General features: G+C 34.5%; 1 protein-coding gene across 1 annotated transcript; it reads left to right on the top strand.

Annotated features, from left to right (window-relative positions):
- Window positions 1-2,491: 2,491 nt before the first annotated feature.
- Window positions 2,492-6,874, top strand: LOC145824206 (uncharacterized). Its single transcript, XM_082923827.1, has 5 exons — window positions 2,492-2,775; window positions 3,875-4,460; window positions 4,694-5,701; window positions 6,464-6,532; window positions 6,686-6,874. The coding sequence occupies exons 1-5, from the start codon at window positions 2,492-2,494 to the stop codon at window positions 6,872-6,874; spliced, it is 2,136 nt and encodes a 711-aa protein (XP_082779953.1).
- The last annotated feature ends 16,289 nt before the right edge of the window (window positions 6,875-23,163 follow it).

Raw genomic sequence — 23,163 nt, 5'->3', positions numbered from 1 at the left:
AAAAACCTCACAAACTCTCAAAAATAAAATAAAATAAAATAAAGAAACTTTATGTGCGCCGGAAAATATTTTGCTTGACGTAGGAAGACTGCTCCGTTCTGTTCGGGAAAACTTATTTTTGCGGGAGCACTATTCATCCCGAGATACTATTCACTGCCGGAAGTTACTATTCATCACGACAATTACTATTCACCTTTCTTGATCGTTATTCATCTTACCAGGCATTTTTTTCATCCGCTGTTACTATTCATCGCCGGAGGTACTATTCATCGCCGGAGGTACTATTCATCGTCGGGGTTACTATTCACCGCCGGAAGTTACTATTTACCGTCGGAGGTTACTATTCACCACCGATCACTATTCATTTGGCGGGGTCACATCTTTTAACAAATTAGGTGGTTCGACCAACCATTTAAAGTGATAAAATTACAACAATTTATAAATAGTAAACTACAACATTTTATGTAAATTACAACAGTTTATATACAACCGTAAATTACAGCAGATAAAGTAATAAAATTAGGTGGTTCAACCGACCATTTAAAGCGATAAAATTACAACAATTTATAAATAGTAAACTACAACATTTTATGTAAATTACAGCAGTTTATATACAACCGTAAATTACAGCAGATAAAGTAGTAAAATTAGGTGGTTCAACCGACCATTTAAAGCGAAAAAAAAAAAAAATATTATGAAAAACAATAAATAAAGTACTTAAACAAATTATATCACATTTTGAAATTAAATGAAAGTTTGCAAAAACTCACCTTTCGGGGACATGATGAATTTTCTGATTCACAAACTTTCTTTTGATTACCCTCAAGTCTGTGGAATGTGTTCTCAATTCTCAGTTAAAATTTGGAATTACAACTTTAACAGTTCCTTCTTTCTGATTCTTTTTCTCTCAATATTCCCTCGCACCAATCCCCATTTTTTTTATTCTCTCTCCCAATTTTTTTGACTCTCCTGATTTCTCCCCTGCCAAAAAATTCTTCCTTCCTTCTCTGATCTTCCCCCTTTTATAGAAAATAATTGTAAGAAAAGGACAAAAGAAGAAACGGTGGTGGAAGGAGTTGATTTCAAAAGATGCACAGTGATTTTACTGTGCATTGCACAGTAAAATTACTATACACTTTACAATATAATAATATATAAAATAGATTATTAGCATAAATACATGTACAAATACCCAGAAAAATATATAAAAACACACAAATACGTAAAATTAAAATACATGGACTAATAAAATATATTTTAGTAGGCGAAATATGCAACATAATTTGACCAAAGCGGGTCTAAAGGCACAGAAAACAAAAAGACGCACGATGGGAGTGTAATGAATTTTTTTTCAAAGGAGGAATAATACCCTTATATAATATAATATTATATATATACAAAAGTATGGTGCGTGGGTGAAACCAGGGTACTGAATAAATTTAATAAAATATTATATAATAATATAACATAGTATATATATATATATACATATAATACATAATAAAAGGAAAGAAAATGGAGAAGGAGTCTAAAATAATTTGGCAAAAACAGGTGTAAGACTAAGATTAAAGTTTATATTCCATCTTTTTACTGAGAATTTTGTGAGATAGCATATTCCTGTTTTCATCATTGAGTAATCAAAAGAAAGCGCCCAAGTCTTAGGGCCGGTCAAAATGGGGTGTCTACACTGTGTATTTGGAAATCTAAGGTGCTCCAGCTGCAAGCTTGTTGCTGTAATCATAACTTCATCCTGCTGGCAGGTACATTGTTCTTTAGCTTCAATTGCGTTATTATTAATGTTTATGGTCCTAATGAGATGGGGCTTCGAAAAGAGTTGTGGGATCTTTTAGGTCGATTGAAATCCAAATTTCTAGGACCATGGTGCTTGGGGGGTGATTTTAATGAAATAAAGATTATCTCATAACAAATTGGGTGTTCTAGAAGGGATAGAGGGATGAAAGATTTCAATGACATGATTGAACAACTTGAGCTGATCGATATGCCTATGCTTGGGAGGAAGTTTACTTGGTGTAATTCCCAAGATAGGGCGAAATGGAGTAGACTAGACAGATTTCTACTCAATCATGAATGGGTGCAGAATTTTAATTTTAAACTTTGGGGCCTACCTAGATTGTTATCCGATCACAGTCCTATTATATTAATGGAGGATGATAGGGATTGGGGACCTAAACCTTTTAGGTTCCTCAACACTTGGTTACTTCATCCTAATTTCCTATCTTTTGTACAACATAGTTGGTCTGGGCTTGTAGTAGAGGGTTGGGCAGGGTTTCAATGCTTCATGAAATTTAAAGCCCTGAAGCAAGCTTTAAAACAGTGGAATGTGGAGGTATTTGGGAAGGTGGAAAATAAGCTTAAGTGTGTTGAAGAAGAAGCTCATGCCCTTGATTTGCTTGCTGAGGACAGACCTTTGCTACCTACAGAAATAATTAGGAGAAAGGAAGTGAGGGAAGATGTTTAGAGGCTTAGTAAAATGTTGGAATGGATTTGGTTGCAGAAATCCAGAATGAATTGGGCACTTAAAGGGGATAAAAATACAAGATATTTCCACATTATGGCTTGTAGCAGGAATAGTAGGAATTCTTTGTGCTCCATTGTTGTGAATGGTACAATGCTTGAGGACCCTATGGAAACTAAAGCTCAGGTGAAGGCCCACTTTCTAAAGGATTTCTCTGAGGATTGGAAGGTCAGACCTAAATTATCTGGGCAGTTCAAGAACATTGGAGGATCACAAGCCGTTGAACAATTGGAGGCAAAGTTTGAAAAATCTAGAAATCCACTAGATATTGATTTGTGATTATGTATCAATTTAAAACAATAAAACAATCGCAATCAAACAATCAAGAAAAATCGACACAAGGAAAAACCACAATTGGAGCACCTCCAATTGTGATAAAAAAAAATCACGGGCAATAGCCACAAAACAATCCACTAAGAAGATATAAAGGAATTACACAGGTATACTCTCAATTACCTAGCGAATCCACGCCCGAATTGAACCAACCCCTATGTGTCTTTTCCAACCCCGTCTTCACCTCAGAATTGTCTTGATGATGAGCCACTCCAGAATCCACCAAAGCTTCAGGCTCGTATTCTTCAGAATCCACCGAAGAACAACTCTCTCTTTTGTATAGAATTAAACAAACAATCCTTTGATGTAAACTTCTAAAATCATGAGTTGAATACTCAATCAAAACATCAAAGAAAACTAGCAAAATATCCCCTGATATAAATCTTAATATTCAAAAAGTAGATCTGGAGCAGTAATCCTAAAATCTGACAGAAACACGTACTTATAGAAATCTGAATCGCGATGCTCGCTCGAGCGAAGACTCTCTCGCTCGAGCGAGGAACCAAAAACGCGTGTTTTCCATAAGTGGCTTCGCTCGAGCCATGCATCCTTCGCTCGAGCGAACAAACACCTCTTTCAGGTCTTTATGCAGACGCAGCCTTCGCTCGAGCCCCGTCATAATCAGCGAAGTGGCAATCTTGAAAGCATTAACATCACAAACTTCTCTATAAGGCACAATTCGGGTTGAATTCGCATCTAAAAACTCATAGCCTCACTGAAATAAAAAGTGCGAAAATAAGTACAACTAAAAGGAGTTTTGTCAAACGGGATTGCCAAGAATAAAAATCTAACAGAGTTTACTGAAGAGGAAATTAGTTCTGTAATCAAGACTTGTGATGGGAATAAGGCACCTAGACCTGATGGATTCAACTTGGCTTTTTTTAAGAAATGTTGGAAAATTATGAAATCTAATGTGATACATTTTATGAGGGAATTTCATCAAAATGCAAGTTTAGTGGGTGGGATCAATAGCTCTTTCATTGCTTTAATTCCTAAAAATGATAGTCCCTCTTGTTTAGAAGAGTATAGGCCTATTAGTCTGATTGGTTCTATGTATAAAATTCTAGCAAAGGTGTTATCAAATAGGATGAAACAGGTGTTGCCCAAGATTATTAGTGAGGTTCAGTCAGCTTTTTTAGGTGGTCGGAATATTCTGGATGGGATTCTTATTGCTAATGAGATTGTTGATGGTTGGAAAAGATCCAATAAGAAAGGTTTGGTTCTCAAATTGGATTTTGAAAAGGCTTATGACTCAATCAATTGGCAGTTTCTCTTTAACATGCTCTCAAACTTTGGCTTCGGATCTAGATGGGTGAGTTGGATGAAAGCTTGTGTATCCTCTGCTAAGATCTCTATTTTGGTTAATGGGTCACTAACACCTGAATTTTGCCCTCAAAGGGGCCTTCGTCAAGGTGACCCATTGTCACCGTTTTTATTCAACATTGTAGTAGAGGGCCTCAATATATTACTGAGCAGGGCAACAGAGTTAAACTTAATCAATGGGGCAGATGTGGGGTCAAATGGCTTAAGAGTAACTCATTTGCAATTTGCGGATAACACGATTTTGTTTTGTGAAGCTAAGAAGGAGCAAGTTTGTAATATTAAAAGAATTTTAAGATGCTTTGAGATGGCTTCGGGGCTGAAAATAAATTACCACAAGAGTGTCATTTGTGGTGTTGGGGTTGATGATGGACTATTGCAAGAGTTTGCCTTTAATCTAAATTGCCTCTATCAAAAGCTACTTATAATGTATTTTGGTTTCCATTTGGGGTCAACCCAAGTAGGAGAAGCACTTGGAAACCTGTTCTTGTCAAATTCGAGCAGAAATTGGCTAATTGGAAGAGAAGACTACTTTCTTTTGCCGGGAGATTAACTCTAATCCAGTCAGTTTTGTCCAATCTGCCGGTTTATTATTTATCATTGTTCAAGATTCCTATTGGGGTGGCTAAGGAGATTGAGAAAATACAATCGGCTTTCTTGTGGGTTGGATCAGACCTTAGAAGAAAAGTGCATTTAGTCCATTGGGAGGTAATTGCAAAGAATAAGAATATTCTAGGTAGTTTGGGGTTGAGGAGGATTAGAACATTCAATGACTGCTTGTTGCTAAAATGGTGGTGGAGGTTTGGAGCTGAGAATCACACACTCTGGAAGGAAGTGATATGTGCAAAATATAATGTTCAATATGGGAAATGGTTGCCAACTTTGGAAGGTAGAGGTTCTAAGATCTGGACTGATATAATTAATGTAGCTTTGTTGAATCCAGACTTGCATAATTTCTATATTCATAATTCTCAGATAGCTTTGGGGGATGGGAGTAGAGTTCACTTTTGGTTACACAAGTGGATTGGTAATATATGTTTAAAGGAGGAATTCCCTAGACTCTTCTGTCTATCTAATAATAAGCATAGGGTGGTAAGGGTGTTTTTTGAGAATAGGGGTGTAGCTGATGATTGGAACCTTGAGTTTAGAAGAACTTTGTTGGCATGGGAGGAGGAGGAAGTACTTAGATTAGTTTGTTTGCTCAGGAGTGCACCAGATCTTTGCAGTGAAAAACCAAATGCATTGAAATGGACATCAGAGTCATCTGGACTGTTTAGTGTAGCATCAGCATATAAATGGAGTGAATCCCTTCTTGGTCCAGTTATGGCAATGACAGGCTCTATATGGAATAATTTTGCTCCTCCTAAAGTACAATTTTTTAGATGGTTGGCATGGCTTGGTAAGGTTAAAACTTCCTGGTTTCTTCACAGAATTGGTATACTTGATGAGAGTGTCAATCTTGAATGTGTGTTCTGCCATAATGATGTTGAAACCCTGGAGCATATTCTTCTTGTATATCCTTTTGTTTGGAGGCTTTGGTCAAACATTGTGAGATGGTGGGGTTTTCAGTAGGTCATGCCAGGTTCTGTAGATGGACTGCTGTAGTGGTGGTATGGGTGTAGAATGCCAAAATTGGAGAAGAAAATCTAGATGGTCATTCCTATGGCAACTTTTTGGTCTACCTGGAGGCATAGAAACGAGTGTGTTTTCAAAGGATTACAACCAGATTTTGAAGCTCTATGCGACATTGTGAAAGTTCGAGTAGCTTTGTGGACTAAGGCATCGCTACTACAGGTGGCAGCTTCTGTAAATGATCTGGTGTACAACTTGCAGCAGGTCAAGTTCTGTCTAAGAATTGGTGGTTGAGTGTGTATCTGTCATGGGAGATTATCTGGTTGAGTTTTGTTTGTTTTGCATCAGAAATGGTAGTGATTTTAGTTGATTCTGTCTGGTATGTTCCTTCTAGTATTCTGTTTCTTTTGCTTCTGTGCTATTCTTCTGACTCTGCAGAGCTTGTTCGAACTGTTCTTCTGGGCTGTTTTGTCTTACATATTGCTCTGTCTCTCTGTTCTGTTGATCTGAGGCTGGTTTGCTATGATGGTATCTGGTGTATTAGCTGCTGTCTGCTCTGGTTTGGTGCTGTCTGTTTTGGTGTCTTAGTTGCAGTGTCTTAGCTGTTCTGATGTTTTGACGATGTTTTGATGTTGGTTAGTTATGCTTGATGCTGATGTTGGTTAGTGTCTGCTCTGGTATGGGTTGGGTGTTTTGTCTCAGGTATGTGTTAGTCTATTTGCTGGTCTGTCCTGCTCAGCTCTGTTGACTGATTCAGCTAACAGCAGAATTGTTAGGTCCTCACTATGTGTTTGGCCCCACTATCATGAAGAGATAATGGAGTTATTGAAATGCTAGAGTGACTATGGATAAAGAACCATCACATTGGTGAAAGGTCTGCTCAATCTGGTCTTGTGTATGCTACTGGTGTAACGTTGGTGAAAGGTCTGCTCAATCTGCTCAAAGTTCCTCTCTGTGTATGTTGTGCTGGAGTATGCTGGTTTTGCGCTGCTGGTGTTTGGTGCAGCTGATGTATGCTTGAGCATGGTGAGAGGGAAAACTCAGATGAAAAGGCTACAAGCTCAGAGGCCTGTTGGTAGGAAGCTGCTCTGGTTGGTTGGCATGCTGCTGTAGGAGGCTGCTCTGTCTTGGTTGAGGTAGATTGCTACCGCTGGTGTAGTGCAGATAGTAGGAGGGAGTTGAAATGCTATTGTTGGCAGTGTTTTCGTTGGGTTAGTGTTTTGGCCGCTGCATTGGTAGTGTTGGTCTGGTATAATTGCTGATGCATTGGTAGTGTTTTGGCTGCTGCATTGGTAGTGTTTTGACTGTTTTGGCTATTGCTGGTCGTGTTGGTCTGGTTTAATTGCTGCTACTGGTCTGGTAGTGTTTTGGCTGCTGCATTGGTTGATTTGTTGGAGCTTTTGTTAGTTGTTTGTTGCTTTTGTTTTTCCCTGTATCTTTTTTTGGTTGCTTCTGATTGGTTTCTCACCAATCTTGGGCTAGTACTAGCGTATGATTGTGCTTCCTTTGCGGTACCAACCTAGTTGAGATCATTAAGGTTAGTTATGATGCTTAGTGCACTCCCCCGCTTTGTTGATGTAATGTATGCATGTTTTGCGCTTTATATCAATAAAGTTTTTTGCTGATAAAAAAAAAAAAAACTAGTCATGATTACCACAAAACCTAATTAACATAATTAATCCCAATTAAGGCTTAATTTAATCCTATTTAATTTTACTAATCTGAATTAAATTTTCAATTAAACTCCCAAAAGGCTCCAAATATTTAACTAAACTTATTAAGCTCATTAATTTTAGTTTCTCAAATCATTAATGCCTTCAATTCAAGATCAAACTCAAAATCTCCGTCAATAAATTACATTTCTAAATTGGACATCTCATAAGTAAATTTAATTAATAACAATCACAATTTCCAATCCTCATAACATAATTAACTCCAATTCGGACCCAATTAATCAAATCTCAATTTTACTAAATTGAATCGAATATTTAATTAAACTCCTAAATGGTCCAATACTTGAAGTTAAACTGATTTAACACATCAATTTTACCTCCTTAAGCCATTTGAATGTTTTCTAATTTCAAAATAAATCCTTAATAATCAGACTTCATAATTCTCATAAATCCCAAACTAACTTAGAATAATAACTAATTAAAATACAAATCTCTTTAATTAATTAAATGCAAGATATTATAGGTGGTGGGGTTGTCATAGTTATTTATGATTTTATTTTGATTACATGTATATATATTGTAAATTCATATGAAATGAATTATCAATTTAGATATGACATTCATATATATACCATGAATTGAGATGAAATAAATAGAACACTAGCGATACAAATTTTTTGCCAAGATTTCATTATACAATGTCAATTGAGATGAAATAAGTACAAAATTGTATTTCAATTAAAGTATCAAAGCATTTCTAAAGAGTCCTACTGTGCCGCACACCATCATGTATTCAGTTGTCTCAATTAAAAAATTTAGGAATAAAGGCAAAAAAAAATATTCACACCAACCCTAGAGCTTCTAAGTGGCTTGCCAACCTAAAAGCCATCCAAAGCTGCACCTAGTGCAAACATATCATAATCTGCACAATTGCACCCAACGTCCATGCATCCACACTCATCTGAATTTGTCACCCTTTGATTATTTCTCCTCTTCCTCATCGTCATCGGCATCAACACCGGCACTGGCACCGACATCGCCTCTTTTACTGTCGGAACTATAAGCTTCATTGCTACTTGCACTGCAGGTGGCTTGATATCTTCATATACGCGTCTACTTTTTGGAACCATGACTGCCCATTTCTCAATTTCCATCTCCGGGGTCTCGGAGACAGTTTTCCATGGAATCTCAGCTCTACCCAAGAGATGTGATCCTCCAATTTTCCCAAGAACCGGTAGGCTGCTTCTCCACCGAAGTTCAAAAACAACACTTCCTTACATCAGCAGCATCTCCATGGAGTCTTGGGTACCCGAACACTCTAACGAGAGCGTTTCATTCCAAAACAAGTCGGATTTTGATGAGATTTCTTGGCTGTCTAGTCGAACCCTGTTGTTTTTTCCTTCAGAGAGATAGCATCTGACAAACAAGTGTCCATTGGATTTCAACTCTATGTTTTTGGCTCTAACGATTCTGAGTTCACATCTAAAAGAGGAGAGATTTTGAGGAGCACCCATATTTCTAGAGAGAGAGAGAGGTTGATAAGTTATTTGGTGAAGAGATGCAGTGGGCTGGTGGAGGTATATATAAATAGTTGTATAATATTGGATGGACATGAAGGAAGGTGGTATTACTTTATGAGGATGGTGCTCTAATTTTTTAATCAAAAGATAAAAGGAAATCACCACGTAAATCTTAGTTAAATTTATGCCTAGATCTTCGATCTTATATTATTTATTTACTTGCAACTGGTATGAAGTGCTCCGTTTGGGATTTTTTATAATATATTATATATTTGTATGAAATGTGAACTTTAGAGATTGTGTGAAAATTACATATGATTAAAATAAGTTATTCATTATACAATACTACATTTATATAAATTTTGCGAATGACATGACAATATTGATTGGAAGGTTTTAAGAGAAGAGAAGCGTGGGTGATTAATTTACTTTTTTCTTCTCATATTATTTGAGAGATTTGTAGAGAATAAATTATGTGAATAAATTTTTTTATAACATATTATACATTGGCATAAAGTGAGTATTTAGAGATTGTGTGAAAGATTACGTATGATTAAAATAAGCTATTCAGATTCCTTGTGATGCTAAATCTTTAAAAAAAAAAAATCCGAGGTTGAGTTGCAAACAATTTAAAATTAATGATGTGGTTAATTAGTGTGAGTGGGCGTCGGTTTAAGGTTTTAGAAGTTAACAATAAGAGTACTTTTTGTAAGATTATATGTGTAATATGAAAATTTAAAAATTTAATTCTGGAAAATTCATTTAGGCAGAATAGGAATGAACTTAGAAATTTTATGGGTGCAAATAGCAGAGCATCATATATTGGGTGTATGTAGCCAATTGACCAAGTGACCCCAACAAAATCTTTAATCTCCTTTTTATGTAATTTAAGATAACTTTAATCTCGGGTTTTTTTGTGTTTTTTTTTTTTTTTCTTCTAAGCTTGTTGTTGAGGCTGCATCCTTTGTTCTCTAGTTTGTTGATTCTTCACCAACTGGCACTTGGAGCTTTGTGTTAGTTTCAAGTTTCTCTTTATTGATGTATTGTATCATACTTTGTATGTTTTCACCAATAAAAATTTTCTTTACCAATTTAAAAAAAAAAAGAAAAAAAAAAGAAGATAACTTTACCAGCCAAAATCCTTGATAGGAAGCGAATGGATCTTTGAAGATATTGAAAGGAGGCCACCTTATTATTATATAATAATAATAGCAACTGGTTAATTTTTGTGGCCATTGGGAGAGATAGCTGCTGATCAACACGTAAGCAAGGAAATCCAGCTCAAACTTGTGGCTCGTGTGATATAACCTCTCTTTCTTTCTTTAATTATTAGTACATAGAACATCTCTATCTCAACTTGTGAGTTGCATTTATTAGATACGACTGTCGGATCTCCCACTAAAATGTTGCATGAAATCAATAAATAGTACACCTCCTGCTCCACTATATGAACTTTGATCGCCCATCCTAGTCCGAATCCTCAACTTGGATTTTTTGTTTTTAAATTTTAATAGCCTATTGGTGCTATTTGGAAAGTAAAATAATTGAAATAAGATAATGATCTTAAAATTTGTTAATTTTAAAAAAATATATTAAAAGTACGATTTTTTTTTTCTAAACTCGTTATTTCACAAAAAATATCATGATCGATAATAGTTGATTCTCAGAAAAATATTTAAAATTGATATATATATATATATATACACACACATATACACTATGCATCAGTATGCTGAACATTGGTTACTGAACATTGAATCAGTATGCTAGGGGTGTGGGTATAATTTTGGGTTTGGATCTAAGTGGGTATCCTGGATAAAGGAATGTATTGCTACAAGAAGGTTGTCTGTTTTAGTGAATGGCTCACCTACAGAGAAATTTTCACCATAAAGAGGTCTCAGACAAGGTGATTCTCTATCTCCTTTCCTATTCAACATAGTGGCTGAAGGTTTGAATATTTTAATGAACAGAGCATATGAAAAAGGTATTATTATGGAGGTAAAAGTAGGAGTAAATGAGGTAGTGATTTCATATCTCCAATTTGCGGATGATTCCATGATTTTTTGTGAGGCAGATTTGGATCAAATAGTGTTCACAAAGCGGATACTAAGATGCTTTAAAATCCTTTCTGACATGAGGATTAATTTCCATAAGAGTGGTGTGTGGAGTTGGAGTGGAAAGGAAACTTTGGTGTCTTATGCTGATATTTTGAATTGCACGGTCCATGGACCGCCACTTAAATTTTTGGGTTTGCCCTTGGGAGCTAATCCAGGAAGGAAATCTACTTGAAAGCCAGTTCTAGATACAATAAAGTCTACGTTGATTGGGTAAAAGAGAAGACTTATTTCCTTTGTAGGTAAATTAACTTTGATTAAATCCGTTTTATCTAACCTTCCTATTTATTATCTATCTTTGTTCAGAATGCCTTGTGGAGTGGTTAGAGAGATTGAAAAGCTTGAAGCTTCTTTTCTTTGGGGTGGGAATGGTTTGAAGAGGAAGGTTCATTTGGTGAAATGGACTGAAGTTTCTAAAAGTCTGAATTAAGGTGGGCTGGGAATTAGAAGACTTAAGGATATCAATGCAAGCTTACTTCTTAAGTGGTGGTGGAAATTTGGAAGTGAAGTAAATGCTCTTTGGAGAAGAATGTTATGCAGCAAGTACATGATTAAAGAGGTTCATTGGCTCCCGCCTATAAGCTCATCAGCTAGATTTTTTAGAATCTGGGGAGATGTTCTTACAATTGCTAGTCAAAATCAACCTCTTGTGGAGTTCTTTGTGGGGAAGTATCAGATAAAGGCTGGCAATGAGAGTAGAATCAAGTTTTGGTATGATAAGTGGGTTGGAGGTAGATGCCTTAAAGATGAATTCCCTAGATTATTTAGCTTGTCAATTGCAAATGAAGGCACACTGTCTTATTTCTTTGAAAGGAAATCTAGCTCCGGGGAGTGGAACTTTTTCTTCTGTAGGACATTATATGATTGGGCAAAGGCAGAGGTTAACAGGTTGGCTGCAGTGCTACTGGTGGCCCCTCCTCTGAGACTGGATAAAGAAGACTGCCCTGTTTGAAATGGGTCTAATGGTGACAGTTTTAAGGTCTCAGATATATATTAGTTTAGTAATTCTCTTTTGGGCCCTTCTCTCCAAATTTGTAAGTTTGTGTGGAATAATGCCAATCCCTCCAAAGTCCAATTTTTTGGGTGGTTGGCATGGAGGAATAGAGTTAAAACAGGGGTTCTCTTACAACATATAGGTGTTCTGAACAGTAATGCTTCTGTATTATGTGCTTTTTGCAAAATTGAAAATGAATTTATTATTCATGTCCTATTACATTGTCCATTTTCATGGCAAGTGTGGGCTGATTTAATGCTTTGGTGGGGATGTTTATGGGTGGTGCCAAGGACTATTGATGGCTTATTTCATTGGTGGTTAGATTGGAATCATAAGAAACTAGTTAGGAGATTGTGGAGAGCCTTGCCCTCTATTGTGCTTTGGTCCATTTGGAAGTTAAGGAATGATTATATTTTTAATGGAGTGCAGCCATGTGGGTCTGAGTTAGGTGGGCTTATTAAGATTAGATTTGCTTTATGGATTAAAGCTTCTTTAAAGGGAACACATAATCTGCCATGGATTTAATCAACAATTTGGCTCAGATTAAGGAATGTAGTTAAGAATTGCCATGGATTTAATCAAGAATTTGCCTGCTGATTTGGATCTTGGACTGGTATATCTGGTGTGTATGGTTTGATATAATCTGAGGGTTGCTACTGGGTCTGCTGGAATCTGGGCTGCTGTTTACACTGATGTATGGGTTTGCTAGAATCTGAGGGGTAATATAATCTGAGGGTTGCTTTTGGATTTGCTAAAATCTGAGGGCTGTTTTTTGGTTTGTATCTGATGGGGTCTGGTCTGTAGTGGTTGCTGGTATGGCATTTTAGGTGGATTAAAAGTGACTAGGCTGCTGTTAGCATAAGGTTTCTCTGCTATCTTGGTATCTTTTGTTGCTATCTGTTGTTGTCTTTGTATCTGATGGGGTCTAGTCTGTAGTGGTTGCTGGTTTGGTATTTGTTTCTGTATTGCAAGCTCTAGTGGTGTGTTGTAGGTATCTGTTGGTTTTTCATCAACAGGCACTTGGTTTGGTGCATGTGAGAACCCGAATATAAAAATAAAGTCAATAATTAAATAATAATAATTTTACAATCGCAAATATTTTGATGGTGAATCATAAAGTGCAAATTAAATATTTGGAGGGTTTTTAATTAATTTTTAAACCTAAAATAAATTTATGATGAATATCTCTAATTTAGAGGCAAGATTTACTATTAAAATAAATAATAATAATAATAATAATAATAATAATAATGAGGTTAGATGATAATACTAAGTGGATTGGTGGTTATGTATATAAGGATAACAAAAACCCTAACTCTTGTTATAATTGTTTTCCATAACACTAGTAGCCCTAGCAGCCGTGGGTTATGAAGGAAAGTGAGAGGTGATTCAATCATCAAGATTATTGTTGTAGCCAAGAAGGAGAGCTTTGTGTGTGTTGTGTCTTGTGGCCTCTTAGATTTTTTTTCTCTTCCTTCTTTGTTCTTTATTCTTATTCTATTGTTATTTAATTCATTGATGGAGAGGTTGTAGGTGTATGTATTTTGTGTCTTTATATATATACACTGTTGATAAATTTGAGTAAGAAATCTGAGGAGTTAAATTCATGTATAAAGAATGGGTGTAATTTTTAGTTCAAAAATTCTACAGAGAATCACAAACTTTGAAAATCAAGAAACCATATCAAACGGATGAATTTTGAACTGTAATTTTTAAAGTAGATTAATTACATATTGAATTGCATATGAGAATTTTCTCATAATTTTTGGGTGTCAAAATCTATATTAACTGGTGCGTTCAAATCTGTCCAGAAAACTAGTTTAAAACAGTAACTTCGGAAGCATTGTTCTCTTTGGGTATAAATCCGAAAATTATCAAATCAGCTTCATTAGAACCGGTTGTGATTATAGTTTCTTAAATTTTTGGCCTTGCTTTGATTGCTCATGTATACTAATTAAGAGAACCATTAATTTCTTTAGAGTGCTGCAGAAGACAACCTATTTGGGCATAATTAATTGTGAATAATTATTTTGATAAGAAAACCAAGTAAAACCAATTGGGTTTGAAACTTAGGATATATTAGTTGATATCTGGAGGGTTTTGGAATTTTTCGAACAGCATGGAGTAGGTTTTTAATTTTCAAAGTTAGCGAATAGATTGAGAAAACTTGTTTAAAACTCTGTTTTATCTTAAAGTTAAATTTAATTAAGTTTCGATCTAAACCCATGTCTTGGGTAATTTTAGACCTTGAAGAACATGAGCTTAGGTAATATTTAAGAGTAACGGTGAGTTGGGTTGAGTAATGTTAGTGCGCTTTAGTTTGGGATTACTTAGTTTATCATTCCTTTTAGTATGTTTGAATTAGTAATGACGTGTAGTTTTCATACTTGGTTCAGGGCACTAGTTGGACTTTTATACTTTATTCAAGGATTGCATTATTCCGTTTTCAGGTGAGTAGTTGCATGCTACATGTTTTTATAAATATTCCCCTACCCTGAATTGTTGGAAAATTAAATTGTTGTTTTATGACTAAACTGCTTTGATAAATTATTATATGATCAATGGAATTAAATTATTTCTAAAACATGTGTAAACTTGGCATACTGTGAATTATTTTTTATGGTCTCATGTTTATAATGATGAACTACCACATTTTGTGAAATTGAATTGTATTGATTATCGAGACCATTTGTGTATTTTAGTCCAGGGAAATTATTCCACTGTGTGTGGTGACTCTGGCCACTAGGGAACAGATTCGGGTTGGGCCGTGATGACTCTAGTGCTCAACGATTGTAAGAAAAAAACCTAGGCTAGGCTAGGTGACCTTCAATCGGATCGTCTTAAAGAAAAGGCCTGGGTTGCCACCCCGAGGATGACTCTTAGTTCGATATTTGATCCAATGGGGCTTATAGCCTTAAGAATTGTGTGGCATGTTACTTGTTATTTCTTGGTACCTAGAAAATTATTGGTGTTCATGTTGTAATCTATTTTAAGTGGAAAATGTCATTTATCATGTTCTTGAGAGACATGAGTATTTTAACTGTTGAACTGTGGAACCTTCTTTTTTAAACAGATTGTCTTTTTCAAACTGTATGCCAATCTAGTTTCTATGATATATATCTTATTTTGGAATTGAACCATGTTTTCAAAACTGTATTTACTATCCATGTTGCTACTCACTGAGCTATCAGCTGACTTAGTTGTTCATCACTTCCAGGTGTCAGAAGGACTCAGAGTGGACTCATGGCGTAGCGGGGAATCAATTGCATGGACCTCTAGGATACTCATTTATTTTGTTTTAGATTGTTATGTCAAGTTGTGCATATTTATTTTTATTTTTATTGAGGTTCATTAAGGATTATTTCGATATGTGGGCTGTTTATATCCCATAAGTTTGGATGGTATTGATTATGGTTGGTTTTACCGTTTATACTTGTGACATGTCACTGGATTAAGTTTGGTTATTTATTACTAGACTATTGTATAGTTGTTTAATGTGATTATGGATTTGTGTTTAGGCTTATGTGTGCCTTGGGCTAAGTCTCTGTGGGCCACGGCCGACCATGCCTGGAGTTGGGATGTGACAGTACTGCCATGTAATTGTGCAAGCTGCTTAGTGCCAACCTAGTTGGGATTGGGTTGTCTCGCTATGATGGCTTTTGCATCATCCCTTCCCTTTTTTGTTGATGTTTTCTTCCGTATGTGTAAGGTTCTCTATCATCAATAAAGTGTTCTTCGTTGTTAATCAAAAAATATTGGGGGTGTGAGTGTTCTACGGTGATGTTTTGTTTTTACCCACTGTAGTTGTTTGTGTTCTTTTCTATTTCTTTCTGTGGTGTTGGTTTCTCGCTAACCCTTGCATTGAGCTAGCAAAAGATAGGGTATTGCTCTTGGTGCCAACCTTGTTGGGATGAAGGGTAGCAGTATGATGCTCTTTCTCTTTTTCTTTCCTTTATTGATGTAATCCATATTTTTATATGTTGTTACTTCAATAAAAAAAAAAAAATTGTTGATAAAAAAAAAATATATATATATATATATATATACATATACACCAGTATATCACGCATGCAATATATGAGATTAAATAATGATTAACAAATTTTTTTTTTAAAATTAATTCAAAATAATTTTGAAAAAAATAATATCAAGTAAGTTTTAACTTCTTTTTTTTTTTAAACAAAAAAGAGTGTTTGAAATTCTCTTTTTAAGTGGCTTTTTGGATTTTTTAAGAGATAGAAAAAAGTTAATGTATTTTGGAATGAGTTTTTTATTGAATGAAAAAATGCAAATATTTTTTTTTTATTACTTAAATTTTCCAATTTATCCTTCTGTATGTGTAAACACCTATGCATTCACTCATAAGAATTGTTTGGTATTTTCAAACCAATACAATTTTTTTTTTTTTTTTTTTTTTGTTTTGTTTTGTTTTTTTTTTTTTATGCCAAACACATTTTAGTATTCTTTGGTTTCTTTACTTTTTAATCAAAAAGATAACATCCCAAACATGGCATGAGTTACACAATTTTTATATTATTTTAGTTTTTGTAAGCATTAATATTTTGTCCTAAGTTTTATATAACACATAGATATATAATAATTCAATTGGTAAAATTAAAACAAATGAATTTTCTAAAATTACAAAAATTATTCTGTCAGTCATGTATAATTACATTATCAACGAAATCCTCCTACCATAATTTGTCAAGTGATATGACAATCTTATTTATTTATTTATTTTTTTTTTTGTCACTCTTCCTCTCTCACACTCATCTTCTATCTCTCTTTATTTTGAGGTGATGTGGCAAAAATATTGAATTGAAATGTTTCAATTTTTATATTTATTTTATTAAGTACAGTAGGAAAAATATTCTTGTATTAGTAAAATTTGATTTGTCAATTGATAATGTATGATAAATTTAAATTGACTGTAAAATATAAGGGTATTTTTAATTTTTAATTTTTTTTTTTAAAAATGAGATGATCAAGGTACTTTAGTCGTGTTAGGTTTTATATCAATCAACACAAATTCAAGAGTCTCACTTAACCAATTTGTTTATCTAAATATTTTTAAATTGGTAAACATACATCATTAGTATTTTTTTTTTCATAATAAAATGTACATAATCATGCATATTTAATACCTTTGAAAAAACATATTAAATGTAATTTTTTTTATAGTGTTGTAATTATGACCTTAATTTCACTTTAATCTAAACAATTGTGGATATTTGTATAATGTTTTAAAACAAATTAAACAAAAATCAATTCAAACAAAATATCACTTCAATTCAAACAAAATTAACAGTTATTTGTTTATGTAAATATTTTTTTTGAATTGATATTTTTAAATAAATCAACTGCAGATAAAAATATTAAAGTAAAGTTATAAAAAATATTAAAGAAAAAATTATTAGGTATTTTTGAAGTAATACTCTACACCAATTATCAATTAACATATACCATGATGTCACAAAATATTAAAAATAGAAAATAAAAAAGAGTAGTAATATACAAATATAAAATCAATACAAAAAAAATTATTAATAATAATTTGGCTAAATTTGACCCATCACTTTGTAATAAATAGTCCATTGACATACTTTTTATTATACAAATGACACTATCACATTATTTTAGGGTACAATATTGCATAAAAATTCTAGTGAAATAATATTTTCCAACAAAAAAATAGTTATAAGCAAAAAAAACAAACAAACAAACAAACAAATAAATATGGTCAGTAGAGAGTAGAAGGACAAATGATACATAAAATATGAAATGCAAAAACAGAAACAAAAAAATAGTATAAAAAAAAGTATACTTAAACGATGAAAAAGTTTGTTTAAAGAATGCAAGAAACTAAATATTAACTAATCTCTAATTGTCTCAAAAAGATAGAGAAAAAATAATGAGTTGTATCATTCCATTAATGTGATATTTATAGGATGCGAAGGATGTGAATGACTTGGAGAATGTGAAATGTATGATGGCCTGAGTTTAGGGGTAGAAGAAAGAATTGGTTAGAGAAATAGTACACAAGAAGGATTTTCTTCATCTTTCCTTTTCTAAATCATAAATTATGAAGAAAAAAATTATTTTTAAAATTAAAAATTCACAAATTTAGTATGAGAAACAGCCAAATCAATTTATTTATAGGGAAAAAATTTAATTATAGGAAAAAAAACCAAATTAGTTTTACAAATTAATTATAAGGAAATAAAATCAATCAAACAAAACAATTTAAACAGATTTTTGTTTAATTTATTTTAAGGAATGTAAGATTTTAGGTAGAGATTTTAGAAGATGGACAAATAAATTGGAAGATCCACAACCCGTGTTTCTATATTTGATTTTAAGAAAAGATCATCTTTTAGTCAATGACCTTAAGAGATGTTGTCACGACCCAAACCGGTCCCTTAAGGTTTAGGCCTTGATTGGCCTGTAATTAGGGCTCAAAGATAAAATTTCAAAAAATTTTAATTAATATCGGGGCTTGAAACAGAAGCAAAACAAAATGAATAATGTTACACGATCAACTAAAATAATTTAAACATTCTTAACACATTTTTAATATATACATATACGAAAACATATCTTATACATATCTCACACACTACGTAAAGGATTTTTAACAAAATACAAAGGTTAACCAAAACTTGATAAAAGTAAAAATTAAAGTCTCGACACGGAGGCACACTTGGGTGGCTTGACGCAAAGGGTGGGCTCTAGAGCAAACTCTAATGCTGATTTTCCAATTGCTCACCTACATATTTATAAGGTAGAGGGATGAGTTAGAGCCCAGTGAGTAATACCAAAATAAAGAGATTAATGAATGAAATCCATAACAATTTAAAAGCTTGTCTTACAATTTTTCAAAATGAAACTTATATGATTTTCAAAATAAAGTACTTGCCATATTTTGCATTTCCAATATCATATATCATCATTTTTAAAGCCAACATTTATCATATTGAAATCCATACTTTTTCAAATGAAACACATATCTAAATCAAATAGGATATTTTCCATATTGAATATATTAACAAAATATTATACGTGATACATTCAGTTGAGTACGAACGACCCAAAAACATATAGCAAAGGGACCATGAATGTCAACAAAGGAACTACATGGGTCTAAACAAAGAGACCTTATAGGTCAAGCAAAGGGACCACTTGGGTCAACAGAGACCTTTGTACTCATATAATAAAGGTTCTTGGTATTGTTTTCCCCAAGAAAGGGCCTTATCAAACAAAGGGTCATAGTATTGTTTCACCTACGAGAGGGCCTTATTAACGAAGGGCCATGGTATTATTTTCCCCAAGGCATGGCTTTATTAATGGATGCCACGAACACATTTCAAAAAGGAACATTCATTTATTCATATAAAATAGCATTTCATAAATATGATTCATATAACAATTTACAAAATACTTTTAAAACATATCTTTATAGAGATATTACTTACGGTGGGCTTGAACGGATATTACTCCTCTGATGTCTAACCTACACATAGCACACAAACAAACATATCTAAACACAATATTACCCTCTTATTCATTTTTTTCTAAATGAACTGAATTCTTACTTCACTTATTCTTTAATTACTTATGTTGGGTTTTTATCGTAATTAACTCTTAATTAAACTCTTACTTTTCTTTCTTAACCAATTGACTTTTGTTGGTTTTTAACTTATTAATTCTTAATGAGGCTCAACTCATGCCTAAAGATGCTTGAAAAACGATGAGGGCAAAAATATAAATTTAAAACAATTTTATAAATATGCTGAAGTAGAGTAGTTCGCTCGAGCGAACATTTGGTTGCTTGAGCAATGACCACAGACTCTCAGTATTTTGGTCTGCAAAAATCGATTCTAGATGGCCTCAATATTCGCTCGAGCAGTTAACAATTTTCTGGGTTCGAAAAATCAGTAAAATAGTTTCCAAACACATTTCCAAAACTTAGGGTCTTACATGACTTTGCTAAAAACATATAATCCCTTCTAATAATCAAGAAAACATGATCAATTTTAAACTATTTGCATCCAAACTCTTTTAATTTCAAGTTTAAACTCCAAATTTTCACAAACTTGATTGTTATAAAATTTTCCCTTTTTGTCTTCAAAATATGAAATCAATTCTTCAAATCTTCATAAAATTTCATGATGAAACTCTATTTTATGCAAGACAACAAAAATCAAGCCCACAAAATGGTTAATTCCAATTTAACTTCTATAATCTTGAATCTAATTCAATTTCTTCATCCTTTTACTAATTCTTTTTAAATTACATGAAATTGATTTCTAACTGTTTTCTATTTTCCTTTAAATCATGAAATTGAACTTATAAAACTCTTAGAAAAGTATTTGCATGTATGAATTTAAGATCAAAACTAACTAATTTTATATTTTCAAAATAAAATCATAATTGAATTCTTGAATTGCTCTAATTTAGATTTTTATTAATTTTCTTCATATCGAATCCAAATTCAAACTCACAAACCTTTAAAACATGAATTAAAGTTTAAAACCTTGAAATTCCAAGATACAAGTAAGGATGAACTTCAAATTTATGAAGGATGACATAAATCAAACTCAAATATTAAATTACAACATTAATTTTTTAATTATCAAACTTAACTCAATTTTTCTTCATTCTTTCCTTAATTTCTTTCTAATTTCATGAAATTGAACGTAATTACTTTTTTTTTTTAATTTTAATCAGCAAAAATGAAAGCTTTATTCATAATAGGGAAAGTACAAGGTACACCACAAGTATCAATAAAGTTGGAAAGAGCAAAAAGTAACTATTGGCTACATATTTTGTAAAAGCTAATTACAACCTGACACGTGATACATGAAGGGCAATTCGGGGAATTAATACGAGTCTCCAGTCAAAGACAGACACGTGTGTAGATACCCTATTTTTGACCGTCCTCAAGACTTGGACGTCACTATTGGAAGACTTGGTGATTACCCTTGTTTGTGTTCGTCTTGAGTTCCCAGAGGTCTCGGTTGTGCACCTTGTCTCAGGACCTCTCGACTCGACTGTGTTGTGTCTGGTTTTGCACCAAACACTTGTGTTTTGCCTTGGAGGGGCAGGGAATGCCTTGTGAGGCATCCCCACACATCACCGGCCATGGCTTGAGGCCACCGGCCAGTAATTTTATGCCATCGGCAATGTATATTGCCGGTCGGCACTCTTTGTTGCCGGTCGGCCATTTATTTTGCCAAAATGGCAATTTTGAATGGCCGATTACTGTTCATCTACTTTTGGTAGATATTTTGTGCCAGCTGTGATAGCGGGCACCCACATTTTCTCCCCTCCATACACGTGTATGGAGGGATCTCTCTCTTGACAAGCTTATTTGACAAGCTTTACAAGAGAGAGCTGTTATAGCGATCCCGGTATTCCCTGTTGTTGTTTAACTGTAATCCAGACTCGGTTCCGTAGATTCGTTGTTGTCTTATCCTCATTTCTATCCCTTACTCTTTGTGTTAGAGTTTTGGGTTGTGTTGGGCAAGTTGGGAATAAGTTGGCCGTGTTTTAAAACTTAGAATTTTTGCCCAGGTTTTGGTCTCTCCGCTCGAGCAGGCGATTTGACGCTCAAGCGGGTTTTTGTTGTTGCCTTTCCGCTCGAGCGGCAGTTTGGACGCTCGAGCGTGAATTTCCTTCTCTCAGCATTTTGGACGTCTGCAGAAAATTCTGGGAGAGTGTATCCGGCGCTCGAGCAGATCTTTGGACGCTCGAGCGTGAACATGTGTCTGACGCTCGAGCGGGGTGTTGTACGCTCGAGCGGACCTGTTTTTATATCAATCCGTGAAATCACCTTTTTGATCACTTTTTGATTTCCTTTCTCTCTCTTACTTTATCAAAACCTCCATTGGAGAGCACCTGTAGACACCCCATTTTTGACCGTCTTCAAGACTTGGACGTCACCGTTTGAACACTCGGTGATTATCCATGTTTGTGTTCGTTTGGAGTTCCCGGAGGTCTCGGCTACGCGCCTTGCCTCAGGATCTCCGAACTCGACTGTTTAGTGTCTGGTTTTGCACCAAACACTTGTGTTTTGCCTTAGAGGGGCAGGGAATGCCTTGTGAGGCATCCCCACACACCACCGGTAGTGACTAGAGGTCACCGGCTGATTTTTGCTGCCATCGGCACTTTTTGTTGCCGGTCGGCACTCTTTGTTGCCGGTCGACACTCACTTTTGCCAAAATGGCATTTTTGGCCGGCCGACTACTGTGCATCTGCTTTTGTAGATATTTTATCACAGTTGTCTTGCTTTTGGCTCCCCTCCATACACGTGTATGGAGGGATCTCTCTCTTTAGAAGCTTGTCTTGTAAGCTTTACAAGACAAAAGGCTCTATAAGAGAGAGCCTTCTCTCTTGGCTTTAGGGTTAGACACTTGAGAGACTTGAGATATTTTAGACAGCCATTTTTAGGGTTTTGAGTTCTAGGGTTAGAAACCATACACTTTCTATCTCTATATCTCCCTCTTGTGTGTGTTTAGGTGCATTTGTGTCTTACTATTGCACACAAACACATAGTGTTTCACCTTCACTTAGCTACTGAGGTTCTAAGAGGTTGGTTTTGAAGTTTTGGAGTTGTTTTCAACCTAGAAGGAGCTGTTGGAGCACCATTTGTGAAGGGGTCTTGAAGGGTAACAATTTTGACCCTTTATTCCCCAATCTTGCATTGTATTTCTACCTATCTTAAAATCATTTTTGAGCTTGGTGTAGAATACAAAAATGTTCTGTTTTTAGGCCCTCTAAATTGTTTGTTTAGAGTGTTTTGTGGTTTGGACGTGTTTGACCCCTCTTAGGCCTTGAAAGGCCCCATTTTGTGCAATTTTGAGTGAGTTTCGAGAATTTGGTGTTTGGGCCTCTTCACCACTGAAATCTTGAGGGATTTCAGTGGTGGAGATGGTGCCTTGAAGTCTCCAAAAGGGGAGGGCCACCCCCTCTCCTTGTTGTCCTTGAAATGGACCCTTTTTGGCCTCTTGAGAGAGCATCATGTTAGAGTGTGTATTGATCATGTCTTGGTTGTTTTCTATGCTTATTATGCCATGATATAACCTTTTTGTGTGTTGGTTTT

Source organism: Camellia sinensis, chromosome 4 (assembly GCF_055761805.1).
Source record: "Camellia sinensis isolate YWXY chromosome 4, ASM5576180v1, whole genome shotgun sequence".
NCBI classification, from domain to species: Eukaryota; Viridiplantae; Streptophyta; class Magnoliopsida; order Ericales; family Theaceae; genus Camellia; species Camellia sinensis.
Note: the sequence above shows the minus strand (reverse complement) of the source record. Positions and strands in the feature narration are given on the sequence as shown.